The sequence below is a fragment of the Neofelis nebulosa genome, chromosome 10, assembly GCF_028018385.1.
Source record: "Neofelis nebulosa isolate mNeoNeb1 chromosome 10, mNeoNeb1.pri, whole genome shotgun sequence".
NCBI classification, from domain to species: Eukaryota; Metazoa; Chordata; class Mammalia; order Carnivora; family Felidae; genus Neofelis; species Neofelis nebulosa.
The window spans coordinates 72,303,269-72,329,415 of NC_080791.1; the positions used below are offsets into that span (position 1 = coordinate 72,303,269).

General features: G+C 38.1%; 1 protein-coding gene across 27 annotated transcripts in view; it reads right to left on the reverse strand.

Annotated features, from left to right (window-relative positions):
* The window catches only part of SOX6 (SRY-box transcription factor 6), a 693,774-nt gene that overhangs the window by 79,384 nt on the left and 588,243 nt on the right, over positions 1-26,147 (reverse strand). For 24 of the 27 annotated variants that reach the window (XM_058688340.1, XM_058688339.1, XM_058688348.1 and 21 more), the window contains 3 exons: positions 11,461-11,610; positions 5,390-5,573; positions 2,182-2,369 (listed from right to left, as the gene is read on the reverse strand). In XM_058688340.1, the coding sequence (XP_058544323.1) occupies positions 2,182-2,369; positions 5,390-5,573; positions 11,461-11,610 (522 nt within the window). The remainder of the gene's footprint in view (positions 1-2,181; positions 2,370-5,389; positions 5,574-11,460; positions 11,611-26,147) is intronic. The other 3 variants (XM_058688360.1, XM_058688355.1, XM_058688337.1) reach the window with 1 other exon arrangement.

Here is a 26,147-nt window from a genome sequence, read left to right on the forward strand (position 1 = left end):
AGAGTGGACCCTAAATCGAATGATTTGTGTCCTTATAAGAAGAGGGAGATTTGGACACACACACACACACACACACACACACACGCAAGACAGCCATATGGAGGGAAGCAGAAATTGGGAGTGATGCAGCTAAAAGGCAAGGAATGGTAAAGCTTGCCAGCAACCATCAGAGGTTAGGAAGAGGCAAAGAAGAAATCTTCTCTAGGGTTTTCAGAAAGAGTATGGCCCAGCCAACACCTTGATTTTAAACTGGCCTCCAGAACAGTGAGAAAAGAAACTTCTGTTGTTTTAAGCCATCTAGTTTAGTCATTGTTACAATTTTAGGAAACGAATATATCCAAAATCCCAGACTATTACATCACCATACCTTTTGAAGAGGAAACAAAGAAAAACACACGACATTCTGGTTATAGCTATACATTCAAATACTCAAGTAACAGTGCACATGACCTTATACTTGTATCATGACTTTTTCCACATGCTACCTTAAAACTCCTAGGAAATAGGACAGTGTAAGCTTATTCAAAAGAGTAGAATGTCTATCACAGCACCCATGCTAGAATTAGCAAGGATAGAAACAAAGCGGAGGTTCTTGGTTCTAACTTATAAGTTACAGTCTCAGCCTGTAGTGAATAAACATACGAATGGAAACAACTTTTTAAATTTATTCTAAAACTATTACTAAAGACACTGCCCACTATTCTACTCATGTGTCCCTATATAGTTCTCATGTTTAAAAAAAAAACTTTCAGAATGTGGCACTGGGAAAATACTGTCATCTCTTTTTTAAAAAAATGGCATGTTTCATTCACTCATCAGATAATCAGAATTTTTCACCCAGTGTACTACAATAGCCTCTCAACTTGTCTCCTTATTTCCATACTTATTTTTTTTCTTTTTAAGTTTATTTATTTTTGACAGACATACAGAGAGAGAGAGAGAGAGAGAGAGAGAGAGAGAATGCACACATGAGAGAGGGGCAGAGAGAGAGGGCAAGAGAGAGCATCCCATGCAGGATCTGTGCTATCCCTACAGAGCCTGGTGTGGGGTTCAAACTCAGGAACCTGTGAGATCATCACCTGAGCCAAAATCAAGAGTCAGATTCTTGAGTCAGAATGTGTTTACATTCTTAACTTCTACAGTCCATTCTTGCATATTGGTCAGGATGATCCTTTTATATGTAAATCAGATCATGTTTGTGCCCTGAACAAAACCCATCCAGGGATTCCCATCACTCTCAGAATAAAATGCAAATCCTTTCCAGGGCCTACAATGTCTAGCAAGTTCCACCCCAGGTTATCACTTTACTCTGTGTCCCACCTCTCTTCCTTCTCATATGCTAGTTTTGCTACATGGATCTCCTTGTTGGTGGTCTGTACTCTAAGGTCCTCTGTACTTATCATTCCTGCTGCCTAGATCCTTTTCCTCTGACTCATCACATCACCTACACCATGGTCTCCATGAAGTGCTATTTCCTCAAAGTCCATTCCACCCCATCGAAAAGAATAACCCTGTAACTCCCTACTTCCTTAACTTGCTTCTATTTCTCTCATGGCATCTATTTCACCTCCTGACTTTACTGACATTACATTACGTAGTTTTTAATTTCCTCATGGCCTTTGCTCTCCTAGAGTGTAAGCTCAATGAGAGCAGGGATTTTTGTCTGATTTGTTCACTGTTGTATCTCCAGTGCCTGGAACAGTGTCTAATACAGAATAAGCACTTGATACATAATCTGTTGAATCAAAAAATAAATGAATGCGTTTTGAAAGTTGCTTTACTTTAATTTTTTGCCCTGGCGGCTAGGGAACTTAGCAATAAATTCAATGGTGAGTCACAGTAAAGAGTAGCCTTCATCCTGAGCATATATGCTTCTTCCTTCTTTTTATATATTCAGATATTCTATTCCTCTTCTAATAACCTCATACATTCCCTTTATTACAAAATATTTTAAATCTTTTGTAATGGGACAGAAAGATACCAATAGGCAGGTAGGTTGGGTGCCAGGTTGGGTGCGTGGGAGGCAACCCCACAGTAAGTGGGAAAGGGTGTATTTGTTCATCAGCAGTAACGTCGAAGCCTTCAAGCTAGAAGCCCAAATCTTTGGCTGCCTGGAAAGAGTCAGAGGAGAGTGAGCTAATGGGTCCAGCAGAGCCAGTGAAGGAGGGAAGCAAGTTTTACCTTTTCATTCCTGCAGTTGTTCAGCCCCATATTGTTCATGGAAGATAGTTTCCCATCAACACCATGTGGCTGTTGCTGTTGTTGCTCCCGCTGGATCTGTTCTCGCATCTTCCGAGCCTCCTGAATGGCTTTCATCACTGTGTCCTGATCTCCAAACAGGGCAGGGGAGTTGAGACTGGACAGGATATCTGCACACACAGGATGCATTATTAGAAGCTTATCAGGTTAGATGCTAACAAAATACTGCCACTATCCAATCCCCTGTAGAATGCTGCATTCTCCAGACAAAGAAAGGGTATGTTTGTTATTAAGAAAACTGCAATACTATACATAGAGCACAGGGAAACCAAGCTGTGCTGGGTTTTTAGCCCTTGGAGGATACCCCAGCACTCCAGTCCCACCTCCTCACAGATGAGGGTTCCTAGATTCCAATTTTGTGTGTGCGTGTGTGTGTGTGTGTGTGTGTGTGTGTGTGTCTGTCTGTCTGTCTTCTGGCTACATCTACCAATTAGATGGGGAGTAGTCGGGAAGAAGGGGGTAGAGACAGGTACAGAGATCTCTGTGCAGGATGCCTGTTACCCTGGGTACACTAATGCAAGAGAGCTGTCTCCGGCCTAGCAGAAACAAATTCTGTGAGGCTACATGTGTACATTAGTGACATCTTTATCTGTGTGCTCATATGTCCACTGCAGGAGAGAGGAGGCGGGAAGGAATACACTGCACTCCCCATTCCCCAATCACTGGCTGGTTAATGAAGCATTCTACTCATCATGCTGCCTCAGTTATTTACCAAGAGAATGACAACCCATTCCCTACCCCCAACCGAACACCCACTGCTCTCAGCTCCCTGTTTTCGTGATAGCGAGGCTGTATGTGTGGGAATGGTTTTCACATCAGTACAAAGCTCCAAGTACAGTGAGAATAAATATTTACTTTCATTATATTCCATGCAACTCGGAGGGGGAAAAATGAAATTAAACTGACTAATTCTCCTCCATGGCTTCTATTTTACTGTAGGTTAAAATTAATACTTTATATAAGCTTTTCCAATTTTAGACAGAAAGAGGGCAACTGCTTGCTGACTGATAGATTGCAGCTGCTATGGTAAAGTTTAATGCGATCCACTTGTTTGTATCCTGGGATGAACATTTCATAGCACATGTATGTGTATATGCATGCACACACCTCAGACAGAACAGAGAGAACCAGACTAGAGTCAAGCCTATGCCACGCCTCTACGTGTGTGCAATACATGTGCATATGAATGCATTTAGAAAAAATTCCGAAGGCTGTCTATAGAAAATTATTTAAAAGTCAAACAATCACTTGTTAGGATTTAGAAAACCCATTATATTTTGCTCTGGAACTCTTCTGATAAAAACAAAACAAAACATTTCTATCCAATATTGCCTGGACAAAATTGTGATTGCTTCAGCCTATTTCTAGCTCATGATCCAAGAAATATGCTCTGCTGAAGGATAAACTCCATAAGAGCAGGGCCTGTGACATAGTCTCCTTTGTCCCTCATGATGCTCAGTATACATAGCAAATACTTTCCAAACAAAATTCAGAATTAGACTATGGAAAGGCTATTTCAAGATCAAGCCTAGTATTTATCCTTAGGTTGGCTTTTTTTTTTTTCCTTATCTCATAGCTTCCAACAATCCAGCAACCGTATTCACATGCTGGAAACGACTCACTTCTCTCTCCCACACGAGTATCACTGACTTGGAGTGAAAACCTCCTGGCCCCTCGAGGAGGCACTCTGACTCAAAATGAGAATAGGCTGCTGTATGAATCCTAATGTCCCAAATCTGAATGAGGAAAAATTATGTCTCACCATCAGAAGATTCACTTAACCCCAGCACAGTGCAGCAAACACTCCAACTGTGACCTCACATAAAACAGCACTGAGTTTATAGAACTCAGGTGAGAGGACCCAGATTCTAGTCTTCTTGGCTTTACTAATTAATAGCTACCTGGCTGTGAGCAAGCCATTTTACCTGTAAGAATTGCAGTTTACTTTATCATACAATGAGGGTAATAATGCACTACCACATAAGATTATTATGAAAAATCAAATGAGATATGTAGGCAAAAATGACTTTTAAACTGCACATGACTACACTTACATATTATTTTGTTTATTATAATAAGCATTTCAGGCTCTGGGACTCAATAAGGCAAGGAAGGTAATGTGAAGAATCTAAATCCCCAATCCCTTGGAATCTCTGTATCTTACAGAAAACTAAGAGGCTTAGTAACAACATGTTAATACTTATTTGGCACTCTGCTACTGACAAATGCTTTTACATTTATTGTTTCATTCCACATGTGTATGTAAATCTGTTGGTATTGGTTCAGTCCAGTCTTTTTAAATAGCATGACTTCTAGGTGTCAGACACTGTTAGGCATTTTATATGCATTTTTCTCTCTTAATTCTCACAACAACCTATGAGCTAGGTAATAATATTCCCCTCTAAGAGATTAGGAAACTGAGTTCACAAATATTAAATAACTTTCGCAGGGTCACATAACGAGTAAGTGAAGGCTCTGAGTCCAAGTCTGTCTGATGCCAAAACTCATGTTTTTCCTCTATACTTCTCACTGGGGTATGAATGTCCCTAGAGATACTTGGCAATATATCAGAGAGTGTAAGAAACCAGAGGATCATTATGACATATCTTATCAGATACCAATCTTGTTTCATATTATGCCATTGAAGCGTGTCATTCACATTTGTTTTAAAGCAAAACTAATAAGGAATAAGATGTAAAATTCACATACATTTAAAAAAGAAAATATAAAGCTTCAAAGAAACTTGGGACTTTTAGCAGGCAGCTTGGAGGTCAGGTCCCTTTAGGCCCTTGGAGTTTTGTTGATCACTCTCGTCTGCCTAGAGTTGCTTCAGCGGCAAAGCACTAACCAAACACAGAAATCCCCAAGTCTCTGATTTGCTAGATCTAACTCATCAGCATCTAAATAACCCATCCCGGCAGGATTTATATTATGACTTTTCCAAAAGTTCTAATCACCCCAAGACACCAAAAGGTGTTAGTTACGTTTTAGTAGAAAGGATTTTACTTCCCCACCCCCGTCCCCGGGACTAAGGAACACTTTGGAAACAGGGATCAGTCAGCACTGAACAGGTTTGCTTTATTTTTACCCAATTCATACATCTGTTCCTGTTGTTGACCTTTCCATTTACCTAAAGAGGATCCTCTTCCCAAACTTCCTCCAATGGGGCTGGGGATGCTGCTTTTGTTAGGCAGATTAACGGGGCTGGTTTTGCTGGCTGGGAAGAGACTCTGGGTGGGAGATGTTGGGGACTTTACAGGCTCGGCTGTCTTGGGTCGGGAAGAGAGATTTAGCGGCTGTGCTGCTGCTTCGTCCTACAAGAGTTTAACATAAATAATTATTAAAAAAGAAGACAAATGAAGCACATTATCACTTAGTAAGCCACAGTTATTTTACACCTCAGAGACAATGCCACATTCTCCTGCAATAATAACAAAAGAAGCTAATTATCTACCTCCTTGAAGATTCATCGGAAGGAAACCTCATTAATTTCCCTGTGTTATGCTTCTATTTACATTAACTGTGTAGTTGGATCATTCTTTTTGCCAAATTAAAATCTGAATTAGCTCACATTACAGCTTAATTTCCTAATGTGTTTTCAAGGATCTAAATTAACCTAGGGCATTTACAAAGAATTATTTAAAATTTCAGCAGCTCTGTAGTGCTTTTGTGTTATTCTCTCTGAAAAGTTCCTGCAACTATAAATAGGCTCTGCAGCTAATTTTTTAATATATATTTTAAATCAAACAATTGCAAGTACTTTAAAAATGGAAACACAGGCTTCTTCTGCTCTCCTGGGCCTCTGCCCAGGGAGCCGCATGCCACAGCATGGCTTCTATGTGGCTTTCTGGGTGTGGACACGCCTCATGGTCTGTATTCTGGTCTCTATTCATGTTTAAAATTAATTTTTGCAAAGAGCAAGCACACACTATAATTATGTTTTACATACCATGCTATATGTAATTTATTTTTCATGTCTAAAGTGATGTTTCTTTATAATCTTTGCTACACATATTTACAGAGTGTCTATTTTAAGATGCCTGCCCTTCTATACCAAGCACAGTATTCACATATCTGGCTTGTAACTCTAGTGCAACCAGGAGCTTGAAAGCTAAGCTCCTTGCCTTTATTTTGTCTCATTTATCCTGCCGTTAAACACACATAACAACACATCCATCATTCTAGAAATTTAGTTGTAATATAAACATGTTCATTTAAATGTTCAGTTTTTTTTTTTTTTCATTTTTTTTTTTTTTAACGTTTATTTATTTTTGAGACAGGGAGAGACAGAGCATGAACAGGGGAGGGTCAGAGAGAGAGGGAGACACAGAATCTGAAACAGGCTCCAGGCTCTGAGCTGTCAGCACAGAGCCCGACGCGGGGCCTGAACTCACGGACCGCGAGATCATGACCTGGGCCAAAGTCGGCCGCTTAACCGACTGAGCCACCCAGGCGCCCCTAATGTTCAGTTTTAAGATCTATATTATTGTGCTCTAAGATAAAAATTGTTGGCAAATGTTAACTTCTGTTTTGCTTCTGAAAAGGCACAGAGAACTTGCTTTTAATAATGCCATTTTTTAAAGCACACAGTAGAGCTTGGAAACAGAACATCCTCCCCGTTGGCAAACATGTGACTTCTCTGGGGTTCAATTTCTTCATTTGTAGAAAAAGAGAGCCTGATTCTAGCTGATCTCTATGGTCTTTTCCTGTATCAATGGTCATTGTTTAAGGGGAGGGACAAAAAAGATACCAGAACAGACTACTCAAGAAGATTAGAAAGAGAAAATAGAAATCACATGCACAGAGAAGCCAGTACACAGCAGGCATTGTGCTAGACACTTTCACACATATTCACTCCTTTAACTAGCAATAAGTCTATGAAGTTGGGGAGTACTATTCTAAATTGACAGGGGAGGAAGGGTCAGAGTGATAAAATCACTGTCCAAAGCCATACGTGGAGGGACAGCACTTGAATTCCACTTTACTGGATTCCAAATCCCAGATTCTCTTTCTATTAAACTATCAGAGAAAATAAGTCACTCAATAACGTAGTGAATATTTTTTTTTTTGTCTTGGTAGGAAATAGATAATCCAGTACATCTGTTGAGATGTACATTTATCTATATCTACACGGAGGATAGGTCTCAGGAAACACAGTTATATCTACTATGCACGTCAAAAACATCTTACGTGCATCATTACAATGTATTTCTCTTTTCTCTACACTCAAAGGATATTTAGACTAGTTCCTTCACTCCTTTCTAAATAATAGTGATTTATATGCTAGATATTTGGTTTTCTCCATGTTTCTTTTATTTGGGGTTCACTGTGATTCTTAGATATCTGAGTTCAAAGTGTTCTTCAATGTTAAAACATTTTTAGCCATTACTTCTTCAAATATATTTTTTCTGCTCCTTCCTTTTCTTTCTGGGGCTCTAGGAGCATACTAGGTCATTTGATGTCCAACAGCACTGATAGTCTTTTTTTTTTTTTTTTTTTTATGTATTTCATTCTGGATAGTTTCATCATTCCATCATCAAGTTCACTAATCTTTTCTTCTGTGATATCTAATTGTTACTAATCCCATCAGTACTTCCAGTATAGTTTTCATCTCAAAAACTATTTCTCATCTCCAGACATTCCATGTATGTGTTCCATGTCTTGCCTTATAATGCTCATATTTTCCTCTATCTTCTTGAACATGTGGTGTTTATAATATCTTTTATTTTTCAGCTTTGAATATGCTCTATTTATTTTCATAGCTCAGTAATTGCCACTTCCACCAACAATGCCACTGGGCATGAGAAGCATCAAATCCCTTGTCACCATGGTAGGCCCGATACTGGTTCTCACAGCATGCCCTTAGCTTGACATAAATTTTGTGGGTGTGTTTAGGGGGATGATTTGCCTACCTTCTCATTTGGCAAAGTTGGAAGTCCCTATAGTAGCTGTTTTTACCATCTTAACTACTAATTCTATCATCTGAGCTATTTGGGGGCCTATTTCTATTGATTGAGTTTTCTCTTCATTATTGTTCATATTTTCTTGCTTCTATAAAAGCCTGGCAATTATTTTGTTAATGTTTATTTATTTTTGAGAGAGAGAGACAGAGCACAAGTGGGGAAGGGGCAGAGACAGAGAGAGACACAGAATCTGAAGCAGGCTCCAGGCTCTAAGCTGTCAGCACAGATCCCCACGCCGGACTTGAACTTGTGAACTGTGAGATCATGACCTAAGCTGACGTCAGATGCTTAACCAAGTGAGTCACCCAGGTGCCTCAAAGGCCTGGTAATTATTGAATGGAGGCTACACACTGTGAATTTTACAGTTCTGGGTGTCGGAGTGTGGGTATTTTTCAAATATTTTGGACTTTGTTCTGAGACAACATGTTCTGAGACACAGAAAAATTTGATCCTTTCTAGGCTTGCATTTAACCTTTGTTAGGCAGGTTCAGAGCAGCCATTAATCTAGGGATAATTTGGTCCCATTACTGAGGTAACACCCTTCTGAGGAACCCTACCTGATACCCCATGCATCAGGAGATCTTTCCACTCTGGCTAATGGGAATACAAACCCATTCTCAGTGCTTTGTGAACCTTGTGATAGCTTTGCCTGCTACATCTGGTATTTTTCATTGGCCTCAGAGGGTTTCTTCATATGCATATGATGATCAATACTCCACTAAATACAGGAGAATCCCCTACAGATTTTCAGTCCTCTCTCCCTCTGTGCAGCTCTCTCCTCTCTGGTACTCTACCTCACAAATTCTTATCTATCTTGGCATCCCAAAACTCTGAACTCTATGTCTCTATTCAGGGAGCTGCCGTGTTCCGTGTGGGTGTCCCTCCTTGCACTCTTACCTATAAACAACCTTTTGACAGCAAACTGGAATAACTGTAGTACTTTTCTCATTTGTTTCTCTTTTCTCAGGAATCACTGTCCTATATTCCTACTGTAAATATCTGAAAATCATTGTTTTATATGTCTTGTCCTGTGTTTCAGTTACTTAAGCTGGAAGACTAAATCCGATCCCTGTTGCCCCATCATGGCTGGAAATGGAAATCCTCCAGGTATTTTGTTAGGCTCTCTTGGTACACAACTAGATGCTTCAATTATGATCGCTACCACCACCACCACCGTCATGTTTATTACCATCAGATCATCATCATCATGATCACTGCTATACTAACATTAATGAAACACTCACTATGTGCGAGAGGACTTAAGACTCATGATAATATTAACTCCCATTTCTCAAAGCAGAAAGCTAAGGCTGAAAGAAGTTAAGTAAATTGTCCAAAGGGACAGATGGTGAAAGTGGTAGAACTGAAATCTGAACAAAAACATTCTGATTTCCAATATTGATATTTATTGTAGATAAAAATTCTCAGGGAAAGAAGGTACAGTAAGATGATCTATGTTTAATTTTGTTACCTTCAGCAAACTATGCCTCATGTCATGTGGTCATGTTATATACAGAGGGAAAGCAATGATTATAGACAGAAACATTTTAGTGACCATAATCCTTTCAATTAGCAAATCATGAGATTATTCTCAGAACTTCTTCATTAGTAGGCAGAAGCTTTTATTTTTTTTCATTTAAAACATTTGCTTTATGTCTTGGTCTATATATTTTTACCCACACATACAACAAACAATCTAGTAAGTATAAGGAATGTTTCCTTTGTTATTAACATAAAATATAGTCAAGTCAAATTATATAGAGAACTCCCTAAGAATTTGCATGTGGTCAAGTGAGTAATAAAACTCAGTTGGCCCACAGAGCTGGAATGGTAAAAGCAGATGTAAACTTGAATTTAACCAGGGAACATTTTACTCATCCAGTAAAGACTTGGTTTGGTGCGGTTCCATTTGGCCAACTCACTTATGAAGTGACTTTTTCATGTTAAAATATCTAATACTCAATACTTCAAGTCAATACCGTCTGATATGTTCATACTCTAACAACTACAATTAAACAAAGTGCTGTGGTTTGAGTTGTAGCGTTCTCTTATTCACAAACAGAAACTCTTGGAACACAAAATAGGTAGCTTGTTTCCGTAAGTAACGCTATCTTATTAAATGTAAGCTGCTCTTGTTATATCTCAGTATTTCTAACAACAAAGCATAAATGTTCATCTATGTCTTTGGAGAGTTTAAAGCATGGGTGGCATTAAATTAATTCCTTTGGGCAGGAATTTTGAGATACTCAAAATTTGGAGTATCTCAAAATTGCAGGCAGGAATTTTGAGATACTCAAAAACATTATGGAAAAATAATACATTTTCAGTGGCTTTGTGGCATTTGATGCTATTTTGTTGGCCTTAGATGTTTCCCTGTGAAAATTTGATAATTGCAGAATTTCTCCAGATGTAGTACTTTGGGCACATTACAACAATACATCTGCGCTGGCGTATCCCTCCGAGTAGATAAGTCAATGATACAAAACAATTGTCTCCCTGAACTGTATTATAAAAACCAACCAGTACCACCTATAGGTACCAGCTGCAGCACAAAGTTGGAGCGCATCATCCATTTCCCTCTGTCGCCAAGTACCTCCTGGGTGCCACATTTTAAGACACTGAAAATTAGTGAGGAAAGGCATCTATCAATGTCCCAGCCGTAACTTGGGAGAGCCTGCATAACCTCTCACAACTACCGGGCATCAAAGCATGAATAGATAATGATACCACTCATTCCTCAGAGCCCATTTTATAAATGTTTTCAGAGGACAGTCCTTTATCAACAAACCATATAAGACCCAGCACTAGATTCTTTTCTGTCCCCCTTTTTAAAATCTAAAGTTTTGAGAACCTCCTTTTCTGGTACTGTAAGTTGGCTCCCACCTGTTTCAGGAACTTAGAGAGAAAGTGTCACAAATCTATGAGAAAGACTGGTAATAAAACCATGGCCATTCATGCCAATGAACATTAAAAAATAAAAGCCAGAATCCAAATGGGGAAAACTCTTGAGAAGTGAGTTTGCAGATTTAGGTAAAGCGTTCACAATATGGCACTATTGTTATCAAAAGGGAAACACCTGTTTCTCAGTGCTCAATCATGAAATTTACCATAAAGAGAAGCATTTGGGTTTCCTTTATGCTGCTATGCTTCCTGCTGCTTATTCCCAACCCAGCCTGGTTCACTCTTTTCTTGTGAAGCTGTTTTCCAAACTGTTTTCACAATCCTGCAAAGCAAGTACCTTAACTTGAGTTACAGGGCTGGTCCCTCTCTTTTCATTTTTTATCCCGGTAGGTGAGACTGCCCCTGCTGTGTTTGGTGGCTGTGGAGCTGATGGCATCTTTGCTCCAGGTGACACCTGCATGCTGGCCAGCTGAGCGGCATAGAGCTGCTGCAAAACAGGGGAGACAAACATTACCTCTTTAGATGCAGCTGAAATTGAGTTTCAAAAAACACAAAACAAAACAAAAAACAAAAACAAAACTTACCGTGCTGTTACATAACTACTCCCCTGACAACCTTGTGATTTCTCTTTCACTATCTTTTAAAAAGGGAATGTGAGAGCCCAAATAATAGAAAGAAAGAGTACTAGTATGGGAGCCATTGTCTTGTTCCTGGTGCTTGTAGCAGTAACCTGATGAACGTGAACAAAGGATTCGGTTGCTCTAGAACTCAATTTCTTCAGTACAAAAAGGAATTTGACTAAATGGTCTCTACGGTTCTTTCTAGCGCCTAAAATCTTTATGAAAAGTTCTTTAAATGTCAATATGTCCATTCATGCAATTTTAATATTCATGAACTAAGAAACTAATCTGAACTTGCCTAGGGATTCCTGGAAGAACACTGTTCTTATTTAATACTGAGCAAGCTTCTCTGGGGATGCTGATCCTTCCAGATGATAAGAATGCTGCCTTCAAGATCCCCAGGCCCAACAGCAGGCATTGTTTTCTTGGGGTCTTATTTCTAGGCAGCATATAAAATAATCCTCAAGAGAATATAGCCAGATTTGTGACCAAAAAAATGAAATGAAATGAAATGAAATGAAATGAAATGAAATGAAACTTCTCTTTCCTAGCACAGGATGTTAAATCCTTGACTGTTGTTTTATTAGCTTTTGGTTGAAATTGATAATAAATGAATGTGTTGATCTTCTATGGTTAGCCAGAATTCAGATGCCTCAGTCTTCACACTGTTTAATGCTTGGGAACTCCATTCAAATATTTTCTTTTCTTCTTATAATCAACATTAAGCCATTACCTTGACAGTCCTATGTGTATCATAATAAAGAAGCTTCCTAGTTCATCAACCACAGAGAAAATAGCTCAAACTTTGTCATATTAGTAAGGGGGAAAAAAAAACAGGTGGTTTGTATGTAATTTCCAGCATTACTATCATTCAGATGGACAAATAAAAAAAATTACAGTAATCAAAAACAGACCTTTCAGCACATGTAATTAAATGAAAGCTTAATAAAGAATAATTTGCAAGAGCCAGATGTGCTTATGTCATGATTGTTGCTTTCTTTGGAACAATTTTTCTAATATAACAAGCCTCTAAAGAAATTAAAGTTTCATAATTCTGTATGTGCAATGACTCAGTGGCAAGAAAAATTCACAAGTAAGGGTAAGTCAAACTGCTACAACTTAGGGGGAGAAAAGGCTGCCTCTTTTATTTCCTTTTTACTCTGTGGTATCCTTTTCCTTTGAAATTCAGCCAAGTGTCTTCAAAAGAGGGGCAAGTGAAGCTTCTGAAAATTTGCTTCTTGGATAAAGCCACTGAAGAAAAGTTTGGTATTGAATGGAGTGAAAATGGTTGAGAGCTGAGATAGTGTTGGCTACATGGTATCTGGTATCATGACTAATGTGCCCTACGACTGAGTATTAAAGAGTCATGAAGTCTTTGAGAGGCAGGAGTCCTTAAGCATCATTTATGCCTTCATTTTACCTCAATAATTCACAAGATCAGATGATCTTGAGTCCTCCAGGGAACTTCAACTAGTGAAAAAAAAACCACAGAAAAAAAAAATCCCTGGGAACAAATCTATTTTTTTAAAAGCTGACTAAATTCAGAAATCCTTCAGCTTGAACAAGATAGTCGCTTTTTAGAAATAATGTTAATTGCTTCCTCTAAAGCTTTGATAATCATTTATTTTATATCTCTCTCTACTGATTTGTACCTACAAGAGGAATGACCCCAGAAACACTGAGATTCCTCAGACTTGGGGTTCCTTAGAGTTCCTGGTGAGCTGCCATCACTGATACATTAGAAGCAAGAAGGGGCATCTCCACACACCGCAAAATTTATAGAGCTGAGTAAACTGGTCAGTAGGAGATCAGAAAAGATTTAGTAGAATAAGCTTCGAAATAAAAAAAACCAGAAAATAGAATATGATGTAAAGATAGAAGGCACTCACGAAAATAAAAATTTTCACACTCTGTCTGACAAAATGCATAATTTTAGATATAAGTACCATGCCTTTCAGACTGAAGATTGCAGATCTGACCTGGGTAAAAAGAATGTCATTCATTGAATAGGTATAGGCTTGCCAAATGATTTCAAAGATAGCTCATCTTCTAAGCTAACACTAATTGAATATGTTCTATATGCAAGGCTCTGTTTTAGGAGCTGTGGAGGTTTCAAAGTCTTGGGATAGGCATATAGTTTTGGAGAAGATGTAAGATATAGATCCTTAACACCTGATGTGCACCTTTTTTGGTGGCACTTACCACTGTTTTTAAACCTGTACTTAGTTGTGTATATATGTGTTACCATGCTTGATAGACTGTAAGCTTATTGAAGTCATGATCAACCTAATTATTTCTTTTAAAAAAAATTTTTTTTCCAACGTTTATTTTATTTTTTGGGACAGAGAGAGACAGAGCATGAACGGGGGAGGGACAGAGAGAGAGGGAGACACAGAATCGGAAACAGGCTCCAGGCTCTGAGCCATCAGCCCAGAGCCTGACGCGGGGCTCGAACTCACAGACCGCGAGATCGTGACCTGGCTGAAGTCGGACGCTTAACCGACTGCGCCACCCAGGCGCCCCCAACCTAATTATTTCTGAGGGCAAGCAGAGAGAATAGTACCTTGCAAATAAGAGATAGCCAATCAATATTTTTGACTTAACATACTATATGTTAAGAAGGAGAGGTATTTTCTAAAAATGAGGCAAAAGAAGTAGTACATGGTTATATTTATCATACATAATGAATAATGTTATGGTGTTGTGTTTCAAAAATAAATTAAATAAATAAATAAATAAATAAATAAATAAATAAATGAATAAGTAAAAGAAAATAAGCCCAGCCCAAATTAAATTACATTGTTTCAAAAGAAATGATGCTTTTGAAGTCATTTGTTGAAATGTTGACTAGAAAGCTTTTTTAATAACTGCTAGCTTTAGTCACCTGTCTTAAACTTTTCTAACACAAATTCTACTGCTTGAGCAGCAACTGAGGGGTGGTATTGATTTTTCTTCTTAGTTTACTTATAAATTTAAAGTTTCTCTAAATGATACCACATCCTTTTTGAAAGAACATAAAATATTAGTTATCCAAGTAAATAGCTTTAGTTAGAAAAGTCCTTTGCAGACTAATGGTTTGGGAAAGAAAAGGGTTAAGCTCTGATTAATGATTACGCAAGAGTTTACAAAAATGTCACTCCACGTAGGATTCTGAGATCATAGTTCACAGACACAATGATGATAATAATGAATATTCATTTCCAAACACAGTTGAGGTTTAAAAAACCAACAATGTAGTAAAGCTTATAACAGACTTAGCCAGAGTCCCATAAACATTTAAACTTTGGTGAAGACTATTTCTGTAAATATAGACTTTTTTTCCATTTTAATTTTGAAAAATGTTCGGTGATTGTTTGGGATATTGAGTTGTTTCTTTATCCAAGATATATAAAAGTCATGCAGTGCATATATGTAAAAATGAGCCTAGCTAAATATTTTTCAAAATTATAAAATCACTCAGATTTTATTGGAGCACTTTAAGAAATGCTTTCACTATTTTATGGCAGAAATATTCCACCTTTAGTATTAGTTCAGTTTTAATAAAGTAGTCATTATTAAGATTTTGGTAAGCTGAAAACTGACATACTTCAGATCTAGAACTGAAAGGGCCTTAACAGATCATTTAGTCTAGTCTTACCTCCTCATTCTTCTGATGAGAGGAGGACTAGAGAAGAGAAGTACCACGCTCAAGATGATATAACTAGATAATAGAAGAACACTTTGGCTCTCATTCCAACATTACCATTTAAAGTAGAAATGGCTATATGATGAACCAACCTCTGTACATCATGAGTACATTTCCAGCATTGATGAATTTGTTCAACAACAAATCTTTATCAAATGCTTACTATTAACTAAACACTATGCTAAACACTGGAGGTACAACAGCAAGCAACTCGGAAACAGTTACTGCCATAATGGAGCTAGAAAGAAAACCTGATATTAAATAAATGCTTAGACAGTAACTGTGAATTATGTTCAGGTTAAGTGCTGAGAAAGAAAAATACAGAATGTCAAAAGACCATCTAACAAAGGCATTTAACATAGTCTGGAGAATCAAAATCGCTTCTCCAAGGAAATAACACTTTAAGTAAGAATTAACCAGGAGGAAAGGTTATAAAGAACACTCCAGAAACAAGAAACATTGATTATTATGGCCCTGGGGTAGAAAAGAAAGTAACGTTTTCAAGATACTAAATAAGGGCCAACATGAAAGGACGGTTAAGTGTGGGTACAGTGGCATGACAAGAGGCTAGACAGGGGTAGAGTCTTAAAGGCCACATGAATCATTTTAGACTTTATTCCCCCAACAAGAAGTATCTAGAAAAAGCAATGAATTAAAGCCAAGACACAAAGAATCTTTTCTATGCTTTACCACCAACTTATTGACGAATCTTTTAAATACATTGGACTAAGGAAGTCCTATGAAGATGTCATAAATCCATACCTCTAATACTATTTCTAGACTTCTGTGTCCTGAGACTAGCCTTCAAAAAAAACCTATCTTGCATTTGTATCCTAGTGACACTTTAATAACTAGGGCTACTTACATTCAACACAAAACAGTAGGTCCTACCAAACTCAGCCTTATGGTGAAATTCTTTTGTGTGTGTGTGTGTGTGTGTGTGTGTGTGTGTGTGTGTGTGTGTGTTTGCTTATTTTTGAGAGAGACAGACAGACAGAGAGACAGACAGACAGAGTGTGAATGGGGTAGGGGCAGAAAGAGCGAGGGAGACACAGAATCCGAGGCAGGCTCCAGGCTCTGAGCTGTCAGCACAGAGCCCGGCGTGGGGCTCGAACCCATGAAACGTGAGATCATGACCTGAGCCAAAGTTGGACGCTTAACTGACTGAGCCACTCAGGTGCCCCTGAAATTCTTGAGTGTCTTCAAGTAGATACACCAGTCTATGGCCAGGACCTAAAAAATGTATTTTGTCAGAGTCATCTTATAACACTATTGTACTTGGAAAGAGAGGCACGTTTTGCCCCGTACAGCCAAATTCATGTCAAATTATGAGTGGTGTCAGTGTATCTAATACTTAACATAATATGAAATATACATATATAGGTATATACATTATACACACATAAATGTGTGTATATATGTATACATATGTATCATGTATATACCTGCTTTCTGGGATAAAATCATGTAAGCTCTCCAATGGAGAACCCCATCGAAAAAAAGGTGCAAGGCTTATATTCTCATAATCGCATGATTTTCACATAACCACATAACCACTCATCCTGCCATTCAGTCATCACCCTCATTCATTCATGTGTGAATTCAACAAGCATATATTGTACGCTAACTCAGTGAGGTTCTGTGTTAGGTATTTAACATTTATTATTTTATTTAGTTTTCTAAATAATTATAGAAAATGGGAATTATTATCTATTTTATAGAGTCAGTCTTACTTTAAAGTCCATGTGCTTTACATAAGCTCTACAGTGAATTATAATGAAACCCATTTCCTGTTCCTAGCCACCAGACAAGAATCATTGTCCAAGGAGAAGAGAGATTCTGATGTTGCTGCTGTTCTGAGTTCTCAAATAGCAAACTATATTTCCAGATGTCTTGCAGTGACTTTTTCTAAAATGGCACTTCACAGCCCTCACATACAGAAAGGGTTAATGGTACCACCAGCCAGCCACCTTGAAGGAGCAAGGGGCGCAATTTTTATCTAAACAGCTCCCTTCTCCAACTGATCTTGGAGCCATAATAGAAGACACTTGAAATGCCCTAGTGACACATATTGAAGAGACTGATAAAGTAAAAAGAACTATGCAGAATATAGGTAGAAATAGGGGAACTTGATACAAATGGAAATTGACAGGGGCTTTAAATTGGCACCAGTATGCTCCAGTATATGGAAACCAACAGTAAAAAAGCAGGCACAACTTCACACACCAGATTCTCTTTGGAGTAAATTCTCCTGTGTTTTGTCATTTCAATTAGAAAGGGCATTTTAAAGTGGCCTGTCGGAATCTGGCCCAGAGAGAAAGAAAAAAAAATTTTTTTCCCCTCAAATATAACTAGCCTATTGGTGGATAACGAAGAAAGGAAGCAAAGGGAAAATGCTCCTCTATAAAAACAGATTCAATAGGCACTACTGAAATTTCAACCCCTACCCTTATATTTACCCCACCTGCTGTGGTTCCACATAATATCTGGGAACCCCAGATCCCTGGCCCTGGATAACTCAGATCCTGTTCTTGTATACAACACACTACTCGGGCGTTGGAGAGGGCAATAGAAGATGATGGAGTCGTGAGACAAGCAGGGTTGGTAGGGGAGCATCTTTAAGGAAATGCCATTTACTTGAATGATGCTGCCTAACACTAGGCCCCAAGCCTGGCTCAGTTCTCCAGGGACATCCTGGGTTTTGTTACCTTCTCAAAACAATGCTGATGACCATTCCCCCGCCTACCGAGCAAGGCATGCTATAAAGCTGGACAAGTTCAGCTGTGAGGCTGTGAGAAGGTAGAACGGAGACAGGAGTAATTAAGCAGCATGATTTAGTGCTTGTTCAGCACAGGGAAGAAAATATGTCAGTAACAAGTCATTACAGACTGAGGGCGGGGGGAACGGAGAAAGCTTAAAAATAATTTGAAAGAGATCACAAATACTTTTACTTCTCATAAACCTCCAATGTCAACAAAACGATCCAGGAAATATGGCTGTGGTTTTATGGAAGGAAAGAACTGAAGTCCTTGTTTTTCAGCATAGAAGGCACTTGTTTAGCTATACCCCTAATACTTGACACCAAAGAAAATTGGCTTTAGGGATAGGAGATGAGAAGGAATAAGGGAAGAGCTACCACACCCACTCCTCACGTATTGGGTTAATTTCCAACTCAACCTTCTCACTTCTCCTGCCATATTCTTTCCTTTTCTGTTAACCCCTCTTGTCTGTCATACTTCTACTCATGTTTTGAGTCTTGGTTAAAAGTCACTTTCTCCTTAAGGCCTTATCTGAACCCTGTCTCCCTTGTGCTCCCCCCATATCTCATCATCTATTCCTGTGTACTTGACGGAATTTTTTTTTTTTTTTAATGTCTCTATCTCCCAGCAAATTCCAAGCTCCTTAAGGGAAGGACTGAGTCTTCTTTAACGTGTCCTCAGCACCTAACATCATGCCTGATATTTAATATATGCTGTGTCAACAATGATCACTAAAACTCCTTTATTTCTCTTCTTGGCTCTATCTTTTTGGAATTGTTATCATTTCTGCCCACACCTTTTTCTTATTATACCTTTCCTCACAGCCTCTCCAAAAGGATCCCCAGAGATGGAAGTCTCTTTCTTTGTTTCCATCTTCTTGAACTTATAACATGTGGGTTCATCAAGTCATGCATTGATTTTCTTATAAAGAAACACCAGATAACACAATGTTAGCAGAAGGAAGAATTGTAAACATCGTTTAATCCAATCCCTTTGCTTTACAGATGAGGAAAACTCAAGCCTAGAGAAGGAAGGTGATTGCATAAGAATACCAACTGACAAGCAATAGATAGAAGGAAATCTAGAACCCAAATTTACTATTTCTCCCATCCAGTGTTCACACAGACTCTTTTCTTCTTGTTTCTGTTCTCTTAGGGAACTGAGTGCAAATAGAATATGTACATTTTGTCAGAGCTTCTGATCTGGACTTCATAAAAGGGCTGTTTTCCCACCATTCCCCCAGAATTGAAAGAGAAATGTATCCTATATATATTTGAAAAATAATCATTGGGCACCCAAAAAATAATTTATGTGGTAGAATTTTATTTTAATATTTGTTTTTAAATGTGCAGATTTTAAAATGCAACGACAGTAATTAGCTTAGGTAATTATCATCATGTTAAGGTGTTTTCAGATTTTTTAAAGTAAAGTTTATGCAAATATACATAAAGAGCCAAAAAGCTGTCTCAGGTGAGAGTGGACCTATTTCATCCCCTTTGAGATTTCAGCTATTTGCCTTTCCACAACAACCAAAGAAAAAATAGAACAAGCATTGACTGTAAGGCATTGGAAAGCCAGGACCTGTTTAATTCATTTCATTATCCCCTGCAGCCGGCACAAGAATGTCAAGTAAAGAAAAATGAATTGAAAAAAGAGTTTTCCTGGCTGAAGATCCTCTTGCCTATTTTCCCAAGCACTGAGTAGCTCCTCTGACATAACTCATTGTGCTACTGGGGTGGGAGGAATGGGAAGAATATGCTGGAAGTGGAAGAGAGGAGAAGCTGTAAAAGAAAAGAAAAAAGAAAAGGGGAGAGGCTCAGGTCAATGGTCCTAGCCTTACATGAGGAGACATTTTTTAAAAAAATTCTGAATGCATCAGGTTCAGCACCCAGTCAGTCATCTGCTACAAAAACAAAACACAACAAAACAAAACAAGACCAAAAGAACACAAAAAAACAGAATTCATTCTTGGATGACACCAATTATATTGGAATGCATTCAGAAGAGCTTTTCTTTATAGAACACAGTTGCATAGTGGAAATAAGTAAGCATAAACAAAGCAACCCCCAATAATTTTAAGAAGAAAATTCAATCTCTCCTTGCCTTTCCAAGTATCTTTCAGGGTGCCAAATAAAATATGTGAATACATAATGTTTTATTTACAGAAATAAAGTTCGGTCATTGAAACAATTAGTACTTTGGTTTTTGAAGCAAGATATTCGAAGAGGTGATAATGAGGGCAGTTGCAAATCGACATTATGGGAATGAACCTGACTGTTTTCCTTCTGTTTCCAAGAGCTGGGCAGGCAATGCTGAAGAGACCCAGTTCTCTGAATGTGCTCCAAGTGGTACAGCTTGCATTCGTAACGCTCCTTTAACTCTCTAGTCACAAAACCGTGGCTCATCAGGGAAACCTTAAACAAGTGCATCTTGACTCTACCAATAGGAAATAAAAACTCATCGAGGTGTCCAGAAATTGGATTTGAAACCGAAGTGTTATTTCCCATAGCCTCAAAGTCACAGGGAAGTTTCAGGGGGTGTATATATTTGAGTACAAGCTGAATTGAATAAAGTACTTTCAGTAAATGAGTAGATGTTAGGTCCCTAATATTTAAAAGCATTGTTTCTTTGTAACCAAAAGGCGAATTTTGGTTTGGATTCATGCAAAAAGTATTTACTGGCTGGCTACTAATGGCCAGGTACTATTTGGGAAAACAGGAGTGAGCAGTGACTTCGGGTAAGGGGGGCGGGGGGAAGATGATGAATTAGCACGCAGATGTGTAACTTTGATGCTGATATGTGCCATGGGATATAAAGTGACCAGGTATATGAATGTAAGGGAGGGGGAGTTTAATATAGAGTAGGTCAGGAAAACTAAAAGAAGGGTCATTTGAGTAGAGACCTGAAAGAAGTGAGGGAGTAAGGCGTGTGATAACCCAGGGAGAGCATCCAGGGCAGAGGCAAAGGAGAGGTGAATGTCCTGAGGCACAGAGATGCTCGTGTTTGGCGTGTGTGAAGAACAGCAAGCATGCCAGTGTGGCTGGAGCAAAGTGAGCTTGGAAAAGGGTGATGGGTCAGATGTCAAAAAGGTATCAAGGAGGCCAGATCATGTAGACCTTAAATACTACCAGACTGACTCCGGACTCCATTCTGAGTTTCCGGGTTTCTAGGAAACAACATCACAACAACATGGCAGACCTGGAAATCCCTCAGCAATACCCACAGAAAAATCTGGAGATATGCCAGGACTGCCTTGCCTTGGCCCATGATGACTGCCAAGAAACCAGATGCTGTTGCTTGAAAAATATTCTACAACTGCTCAGCTTTTACACCCTTCGATTTCCACCCGTACTGAGGCCCCCAAAACAACAGAATGAAGATAAATATGAGTAAGTATGCAATGAAAAAAATAAGTTTTTGTTCAAATTGTTAAAAATATATATTTGGGAAAATAAAATTGCATGAAAGAAAAGTATAGTATTTTCTAAATGTCATTTTTCTTCACTTTAATTGATGGACAGAACAAATGTGGCTGGTTGGAAATAAACATGTCTGTTATAAGAAAATGTTTTTAGTGTTTTTATAAACTGAACTTGGTTTTTAATTTCTCAAGAGACTATGGAAGACTGAGCATAAGAATCATGCGAATGAACAAAATTCATACTTATGATGAAATGCATAGATTTATTACACAGAAATTTCATATTAATAACATAATATTCATTAATAATATTAACCTAAAATGAACATTTGTAATAAATGTTGAGGGAGATAAGGATGTATTTTGAATTCACTTTGAAGTGATCAAGTAAACTCGACAAGAAATAATACAAAACATCCTCTTCTTATTTTCCCTTTTTATTTTCTTCTATATTTTTTAAATTCAAATAAATGTTTTACCCTGTTGCCGAGCCACCTCCACTAACTGTCATTTTTTGAACTGCGAATTATTAATATTGCCAATTGGAGAACTTCAGCATATTTTGCAGTATGTAAATATGCCATCTGTATCCTACAGTAATACCCATGGCTTACTCCCTAATTAGCAGAAAGGAATGATATCTTATCCATAGCAGCCATGGTAAAAATCATTCAAAGACTGTGTAATAACTACATAACACACTTTATTGTCACTAGATACGATACTGATACATATATCAATAATCCACCTTTAAAATTCCTTATAGCAGATAAAGCAAGGAATGGTTAATATAAAGGACTAAAGAAGACACTTAGAAAAATAAGGTTTATATGTTGCTGTGAGAAGTAGGACAGCATAGTGATTAAGAGTGCACATTCTTTTGTCAGAACTAATCTAAGGAGAGTTATTTAATCTCTCTGGATCTTAAATTTCCACATCTTTAAAATGGGAAAAATAATAATACTTACTCCAAAAGACTGTTGTATGGAGTAAATGAGTTAATGCATGTAACATACTCATAAGAAGGGCACACTATAAAGACTTGAGACTTGTAGGTTCTTATTCTTATCAGTATATTCTCTTTAAGAGATGTCACTCTAAAAATTTTACTCTGAAAAAAAAAAACATCTGGCATTTTTATTCAATTTAGCAAAAAATATTAGGGATACAAAGATGAAGAAGATATGCAGCCTCTCAGGAGCTCACAGCAAGGACAGAAAGGAGAAAGGGAGAGAGACACAATATGATAAAAGGCAACATGGAAGCATTTACAAACTACTACTGAAACACCATCACTGGGAACAATTAGGGTTTTTCCCCCCAGTTTCATTGAGATATTGGCAAATAAGATTGCATAAGGTTTATTTTAATGTTTTTTTTTTTTTAAGAGAGAGACAGACAGACAGACGGAGCGTGAGTGGGAGAGGGGCAGAGAGAGACAGAGACACAGAATCAGAAGTGGGCTCCAGGCTCTGAGCTGTCAGCACAGAGCCCGACGCGGGGCTCAAACCCATGAGCCGTGAGATCATGAACTGAGCCGAAGACAGAGTATTGACCAACTGAGCCACCCAGGTGCCCCCAGATTCTGTAAGGTTTAGGTGAACAACGCGACAATGTGACCTATGCATATATTATGAAATGATAACCACGGTAAGGTGAGTTAACACACCCATCATAGTTAGTTTTGACTGAGAACAGTGAGGCAGGCTTTGCTTACATCAAAGCTCTGGCAAGAGATCCTATGTTAACTAAAACTTATAAGTGATCCTATAAAGTTATTTAACCAAAAATAAATAAATAAATAAATAAATAAATAAATAAATAAATAACAATAATCCTAAGCCAAGCTCTAGAACACACACAGTGTTTAGGCTAACAGTTTCTGTTCTGCTTTTATTAATGGTCCCCCTTCACAGCCCATTCCTTCAGGCTGGTACCCCAAGACTGCTTCACAGAACTGTGATGTTCACACTAAAAGGCCAACCTGGCTCTAAGAAGCCTTAAGAGTTATAAAATACGCCGCTCTTCTAGTAAAAGGAAAACCACCCTTGGCTATTTGTTTAGGGAACAGGAACTTTGTTTTGTTCTTTTTTTATGGTCTGTTGCTGGCCAGAAAAAAATTTTAAGCATTAAGGGTCCTAACATAGGAGGATTTTTTAGAATCTCAATACTCTGCGTAAGCCTACCATGACACCTCTGGAAAACTCTCATTACATGATGTAAAATCGCAGCTTTAGTTTGTTAAGAGGGCAGGATTCCGAGTGGACCGTGAAATATTTATGTCTCTATGCAGCTCTTTGAAGGAATAATCTTATGTTTTTGTGCCTGTTGTGGGTCAGAGGTTCAGATCAGCACTTCTTTCTGTCACTCCTTATATATTTTACTATAATTTACAGCTCAGCAAGAGGACTCATAAAACAAAAGTGTCTATTTTATTTCAGCAACTAATTCTAGTTAATCAAAGATTTCCAGCCAAACAACCCAGCATGAAACTCTGCATGGAAAATATGAGAAGAACAAAGCGTTTTGTCAAATAACACATCTCATGATGTAAACACATATGTCTCTTAAAGGAAATTTTATCGTTTCCACATTATCGGCATACAAAAGGAGCATTCTTGTCGCAGACCTGGTGCGACTGTGGAGGCATCGTCATTGGAAACAAGAGCCTGATTAGGTTCCCACACAGATATGAATAGACTTTCCTTTTTTAGTGAAATAGCTTTTATTCCTTTTTAAAACAGACTGGTAATTGTCACCCTAAAAAACACTGAATTGTACTAGGGCAACATTTGTTTCTGCTCTTTTTTTCCCATCTTTTTAGAATCAGCCAATAACGTTACTATCCCTTCTGGTTGGTCCTCTTCTGGAAAGTCTGAGTTAATCCACAGCTGTGTGAATGTGAAAAAGGGACACAGCAGGCAAAGTCTGTTGGGTCTCTTGTCTGCTAATAAAGTGCACAGTCTGCAGGACAGATGTTAAGAGGATCTGTTAAATAAGTCAGTGGCAGAGATCCTGACCTCCGCCAAGGAACATTTTATTATTCCAGAAAGGGGCATAATTGCACAATTAGAAGAACCATAGCTTTTCTTTATAGATTTTTGCTCCTTGCTTCATCATTTGGTTGAAATATAGTATCAAGGTCCATTCACTGAGAAGCAATGTGATAAATATGATTGGGTTTAGTACAAACTTCAGATTACAAGATTTCCCCAAATCCCCGGGAAATGGTTGGACCTTGGCTTTGCTTCAATCTTAAACAGTTTTGTTTATTCTGCATGTATCATTACACTATTTGCACAGTTTCACATGCCACAGGGTACCATTGTACTAAAGGGACTATGAATCTTAGCAAATATAGTTCCCTAACTATTAAATCTAGTGTAATGGGAAATGTAAACTAGAGATCAAATTAATAGAGGAATATCACATCATAAAGTAGTACGCTATACCTTATACCACTTTACCATTTACGGTGTGAATAAAATCATGTCTGCCACATGCATTGCAAATGCCCAAGTGTGGCGTAAAAGGCACTTTGTGATCTGACCCCTTGCTTACCTTTCCAATCTTACCAACTATTGCTCTTGTACACCTGGCCTGTGCCAGGCTGTCGTTTCCTGAAGGTGCCACGCTGTCTATTGCTTCTACGCCTACAGGCATCCTTGCTCTTTGTCTGGGGTGCTCTTTCTCTTCTCTGTTATCTCTGCTGCTCTGTATCCTTGCCCCATAAACCTAGTGAACTTCCACTCTCTTTTCAAGATTCAATTTTAACACCATCCCATCCATGAAGATTGCCAGTATTTCCCCAGGCAGAGCTTAACACTTCTTTCTCCCATAGTGTTTTCATTCTGGATATACATCTATGTTAACAATTATCACATTGTCTACTAGATTGTGGGCCTTCTGAAGGCATGGATCAAGGCTTGATCTTAGTATCTTGCAAGTAGCAAATCATGCTTACTACACAAATAGGCACTTCATCAACATATGGGGAATTAATGTAGGAGCAGATTAATTATTTAATTTTTTCATGTTAATACAAGTTTATATTCTGGCCTTGTCACTGCTACCATCACTATTACAGGGTCTTATACTTTAATATACCTTAATATTTTTTTAAAGGATAATCTTCATTAGGTTGGTACATTCAATTGCAAAAAATATATCTCTACAAAAACTCACCCCACCCACTTGCACCTAGAATAGGTGGAAGTTATATTGGGCTATATTGTCCTCTTGGCCACGCTTCAATTTTGATCAATTCGTTTCTTATGAATTTATTTAAAAGAAGCAATCAAATTTAGTTCTTCACACTGTCGCTTCACAATTCCGCATACCCTAACCCAGGCCACTAACAAAGTATGTGGCTTTGGTCAAGTTAATCCATCTTTCTGGACCTGAGTCTCTTCAAATATAAAAACAAAAGATTCACATAATACTTGACAGTGTATAAAGAACTTTGGATACGGATTTTCTTTTTTATTCTTTACAACTGCCCTTTGGGGTATGTATTACTCCTAATCCCATCTAATGGAA